This window comes from Chrysochloris asiatica, unplaced genomic scaffold (genome assembly GCF_000296735.1).
Source record: "Chrysochloris asiatica unplaced genomic scaffold, ChrAsi1.0 scaffold00006, whole genome shotgun sequence".
In the NCBI taxonomy this organism is placed as follows: domain Eukaryota; kingdom Metazoa; phylum Chordata; class Mammalia; order Afrosoricida; family Chrysochloridae; genus Chrysochloris; species Chrysochloris asiatica.
This window is the reverse complement of record NW_006408524.1, coordinates 8,665,819-8,671,529: the sequence shown is the minus strand read 5'-3', so window position 1 is coordinate 8,671,529 and position 5,711 is coordinate 8,665,819. Positions and strand designations below refer to the sequence as shown.

General features: G+C 41.9%; 1 protein-coding gene across 2 annotated transcripts in view; it reads left to right on the top strand.

The window, feature by feature from the left end:
• CDK13 (cyclin-dependent kinase 13) overlaps positions 1-5,711 on the top strand; it is a 196,464-nt gene that overhangs the window by 62,889 nt on the left and 127,864 nt on the right. For both annotated transcript variants that reach the window (XM_006832114.1, XM_006832113.1), the window contains exon 2: positions 4,667-5,326. In XM_006832114.1, coding sequence (XP_006832177.1) covers positions 4,667-5,326 — 660 coding nt within the window. The remainder of the gene's footprint in view (positions 1-4,666; positions 5,327-5,711) is intronic.

Sequence of the window (5,711 nt, the reverse complement as noted above, 5' to 3'; positions counted from 1 at the left end):
CCTCTTGAAAGCTTGTACGCCAGTCACTTCTTGCCTTTGTATCCCTCCCCCCATTTTGGGTAGCCAATGTCCAAGTTGCCCATCCCTGTCTACCCTTTGTGTGGAGGGGGTGGGAATAGTTCTTGCAGCAGGGATTTGTTTCCTTTTTTGAGCTACTGCATTCATAGGTGTAGGTTCTGTTTATTGAATTGTATCAGATGACGCTCTATTTTCCTCTTCTTTATTCTTTGGGTTGAGCACTGTTTATCCAGTCATTGATGTTCGGTCAAATGGGCATCATCTGCAAATGTGGGTGTTCTTAACGTCTGTCCGGCCTCTTTTTATCGGCTGGCCGCCCCACTCTCCACTCTAGACCTCTGTGGCTGTGTCATTGACTCTGAGCCCATGAGTCCCCAGATGTTGCCTCGCTACTGGCTGACCAGGTCTCCATCCGGGTTCACAGTAGTTTGCTGAACGATGTAGGGCTTAGCTCACTACTTCATTGATGTTCTTTGGTCACTTCCCCTTCTGGGTGACGTGCGTGGTTGTCAGTCAAAGTGTATATCTCCCTTGCCTTAGTCTTAGAAGAGAATTTGCACTGAGAGGATCCGACCACTTGCCTTGATGTCTCCTGGACAAGCCACCTGTATGTTCTTGTGGTATCTGACCCTCCACTTTACCAAACATAATAGCTTTCTCCAGCAACTGATCCCTCCCGACAACATGTCCAAAGTATGAGAGATGAAGTTTGGCCATCCTGGCCTCCAAGGAGCATTCTGGCTGCATTTCTACCAACACAGATCTGTTTGTTCTTTTGGCAGCCTGTGGCACTTTCAGTGTTCTCCAACACCATAACTTAAAAGCATCAATTTTTCTATTGTCTTCTTTACTCACTGTCCAACTTTCGCATGCATATGAGGTTATTGAAAATACCATGGCTTGGGTCAGGCGGCACCTTAGCTTTTAAGAACCTAGAAAGTATTCACCTCACTGTTGTTGCTGTTGTTAAGTGCCGTCAAGTCAATCCCAACTCATCGTAACTGTATAGGGTTTCCAAGGAGTAGCTGATGGAGGCAGCGAAAATGAAGTGGAGAGATGGAGTGGCTGGGGACTTTAGACCCAGAGAGGGAGAGGGAGAGGGGCTGTGTGCGGACGACCAGGGGGCAGGCTTGCAGGATATACCTTTTGGTTAGTTGATGATGCATGGAGGGGATTGTAACCATGGCAATGAAATGCTATATGACAGGATGAATGTAAAGCGAATGTTCTCCCATGTAAACTATCACATGGGTGGTTATGTGCCGTGGAGTCGGTTCCGACTCAAAGCACCTCTGTACAGGGTTTCTGAGGCTGTTAATCTTTACAGGACCAGAAAGCCTCATCTTTCTCCTATGAAACAGCTGGTAGTTAGCAGCCCGATTCCTAACCACTACGCTACCGGACATTAAAAGAAAAAATTTTAGACCCTGTATCCAAAAACTTTACATCACTTCAAATAGAAATTCCATGTCATTGAAGTATTAACTGAGTTTTCCTTCAGCAATAAACTCCCATTCTGTCTTATAACCACTAATAACATTTGCTCTTTTGTTTATTTGACTCACTATAATGCTCTCAAGGTTCATGTATGTCATAACATGTATCAGAACTTGAATTCTCTTTGTGACAGAATAACAGTTGTTGTTTTTTTTTTATATATATAGACCACATTTTGTTTATCCATTCATCTTTTGACAGACTTTTAGGTTGTTTCTATCATTTGGCTATTGTGAATAGTGCTGTAGTGAACATTGGAGAAAGATGAGGCTTTTTTGCTCTCACAGATTTAAAAAAATGTCTTGGAAACCCTATACAAGTTTGCTATGTATCATAACTGACTTAACAACATTCTGGAGTGTTAAACTCTTGTCAGATATATGGTTCCACTAATTTTACTCCTTGGTGTGTAGGTTGGTGAGTTGCCATTTGTCTGTTTTGTCTTTTGTTGCTTTTGTTTTTGGTGTCATAACTAAGAATCCATTGTTAAAAATTAAGTTCTAAAGCATTCATTATTCCCATGTTTTCTTCTAAGAATGTTACCATTTTAGATCTTACATTTATTTCTTTAGTCAATTTTTAATAGTATATGGTGTGTTGTATGGGGCCGGTTTCATTTTTTTATTTGTGGAAACTTAAATGTCCTACTACCATTTTATTTATTTATTTTTTGATTAAAAAAATGATAACAGCACCATTTAAATTTTATTTTCAATTTAGTACTTTTCTGACTTCTTCCTTGTTTTCCTCCACCCCTTTTCAGAGCATTTGAATTTGTTTCCATATCATTCTTCTGAATTATTTCTTAGGCATATCCAAAACCTGTTCTTCCTCTTCTAGAAAGCCTTTGCCTGTCTCTAGTTCGTTTATCTCTGCTACTCTCTTCTGTTTTAGGATATGTTTTGATATCTTTTGTTGTTTCTTCTTATTCATCATTTCTGATAGTTATGTGTTTTTTTAATGCTTAAGTGGATGTTGTTGTTTATTATTAAGCTCACTGGGTGTCTTCTGATGAATATGATCAGGAGATAGGTATCTCTTTTCCCATGTAATGCTTAGTAGGTGTTGTTGGCTCTTGTCTCAGTGGTGGCATATTAAGGGGTATGCTTATAGATTAGCTATATGGCCACGATTGCTGTCTCTTCTTGGGTAACGTAGGGAGGAAAAGCTCCCACCTCCAGGAAAGATGTGTGATCAAAAGGACCAAAAGCAGAAGTAATATAAATGCTGAGACAAAAATCACTACTTTGGAACAGAAATAAAGCTGTGTTTGACTGTCCCGAGCTACACAGGCAGTGTGTATGCAAGGTAGAAGCCTCCAGCAGTGGGTGAGGGTATCCGTTCGCTCAGGCCCCTCCTCTAGTCACTACAGTAGATGAGCGCAGGTAGATATTGAGAAGTTAATGGGAGAAACTTTTTTGTCTCTGAAGGTCAGGTATCTGTGTGCACAGCGCAATTCTCGAGATCGTTCAGTCCCTTTATGTTGGGGTTTTTACAGATTGTTTTATATGGGTCCTATACACAGCTCAGGTAGCACAGCGACCACGAATGGGACCGCGAACCGCAAGGTCAGCAGCTCAAAACCAACAACCGTACCACGGGAGAACGGCAAGGCCCTCCGCTCCCGCAAAGACCCACAGCCTCAGAAACCCCCGCACAGGGTCACAAGGAGTCAGAATTGAGTCCACAGCACACAGCCACCAATGGTCCCACACAAGTCAATTTTAGGGCTGTGTCTCGCAGCTGACATCATAAGTAACCTCCAAGCTCCTTCTGTTTGTACCTGGGAAAACTGTGGGGTCAGCGCTGGACCTCTTCTTGCCTGATGGTGTCCGGGCTGGACAAAGAAGGCACAACAGGGAAGCGGAGGGAGAAATGTGTAGAGTCTGCCGTGCCTCTTTTTGCAAATGACCCTGCACCGCTTTTAGCCCTGGTTTCCTGAGTTCATCTGGCTGTAATCCCGCCCTCTAAACTCTGCCAAGGCGGGGTGGCCACAGAGGGAGTTGTATGTCCAGAGATTCCTACTTCGCAGTATTTTTCTTAATACCGTGGTTTTTTTACTTGTGAGTGCTGGAAACTGACGTCCTGGACCTTATGGTAGATCCAGAGCTCTGAAGTTGTTCTGTGAGCGTTTCCTGGGTGAGTTCCCAGTCCCTCCACCATGGAGACTTCCCTACCTGGCTTTCTCTACTACCGCCCAAACCGGAAGTCCAAATTCATACATATTTTGTTTAGTGTCATTGATTGTATTTCCCAAATGTAATATTGGGTATCCCACTTACTCCCTGCTTCCTGTTTACATTCCTCCTCCTTTCCTAACCTTCTAAACTTTGTCCATGGATGAATGTTGTCGTTTTGATTTCAAATGTGTGATTATTGTAAGGTTTTGATACCAAATACCTGCTTATTCAAATGTTTGATTAGTCTAGCACTTCCCTGGTTCCCTTTATAGAGTTATTTGTTGTTTGGTTGAAAATTGAGCCATGGAGTGAGTTCCTTTTATGATTTTGAGTTTTGTTACATACTTTTCTCACACTCTGCCCAGGACCCTTTCGATTTGATTGCTTTTAGAGCAGTTGGTAGTCATAGCCAGGTATCATGTACTGCTTTTGGTCTCAGGGTTGTAGAGGCTGGTGGGTTTTTTTGTTCTCCCTTTGTCCACTACATTGATTGTTTCCTTGTGTCTTTGATTTTCTTTACTCTTCTTTCCATGGAAAGAGACCATTAGTTGTGCCTCAGTTGGCCACTTAAGAGCTTTTAGTACTCCAGTTGCTATTCACCAAAGTAGGATGTACACAATCTGTTTTAAAGAAAGCAGTAGTTTACCAGGAGTCCTGATGTGACGCTGTGGGTTATTGCACTGGACTGCAAGATTAGTTTGACTGCAAGGTTTGTGGTTCAAGCTCACTAGCCGCTTCTCAGAAAACCTATATGGGGTCTCTATGAGTCATAATGGATTTGTCAGCACTTAACAGCAACAACAACTATAACATAGTTACCAGGTAATATTCTACTTATGTAATTGGTTATGAGTTTGAAATTGTTTAGTAATATTCTATTTCATTTCCTAGACTAAGGTTAGCACTATTTTTGTAAATTTCAAACTTAATTATACTGATTTACTGACTAAATTTTCATTATTTCCTACCAGACGGTCTGCGAAATCCCGAAGCAGAAGCCCATATTCATCTAGGCATTCAAGATCTCGCAGCAGGCACAGACTGTCCAGATCCAGAAGTCGTCATTCTAGCATTTCTCCTAGCACACTAACTCTGAAGAGTAGTCTGGCAGCTGAATTGAACAAAAATAAAAAAGCACGAGCTGCAGAGGCTGCAAGAGCTGCAGAAGCAGCAAAAGCTGCAGAAGCAGCTAAGGCTGCTGAGGCTGCTGCTAAAGCTGCAAAAGCCTCAAACATGTCTACACCTACCAAGGGAAACACAGAAACTGGTGTCAGTGTATCACAAACCAACCATGTGAAGGATGTGAAGAAACTTAAAACTGAGCATGCACCTTCCCCCTCAAGTGGTGGAACTTTAAAAAATGACAAGGCAAAAGCAAAGCCACCTATTCAGGTAACAAAGGTGGAAAATAATTTGGTTGTAGATAAAGCCACCAAGAAAGCAGTTGTAGTTGGAAAGGAGAGTAAATCTGCTGCTACAAAGGAGGAACCTGTATCTCTTAAAGAGAAAACCAAACCACTTACACCAAGCACAGCAGTGAAGGAGAAGGAGCAACATGTGACTATAGTGACCTCTACATTACCACCATTACCTTTACCTCCCATGCTGCCTGAAGATAAAGAAGCTGATAGGTAAGTGCAAGATTTGTTGTCACTAATAGTTTTAAACATACATGTAAGTTTTCAAGTTGAAGTGAAAAATTTTTGTTGTTATGTGCCGTGGAGTCAGTTCCAACTCATAGCGACCCTGTACAGGGTTTCCAAGGCTATAAATCTTTAAAGGAGCAGAAAGCCTCATCTTTCTCCCATGGAACAGCTGGTAGTTTTGTAACTACTATGCTACCAGAACTCCTTGAAAAATTATTGCCACCCCCAAAAAACACCCCCAAACTTTAGATACTAATTATCTTATATATATATGGAGCTCTGGTAGTGTAGTGGTTACGAATCAGACTGTGAACCGCAAGGTTAGCAATTCAAAACTACCAGCTGTTTCGCAGGAGAAAGATGAGGCTTT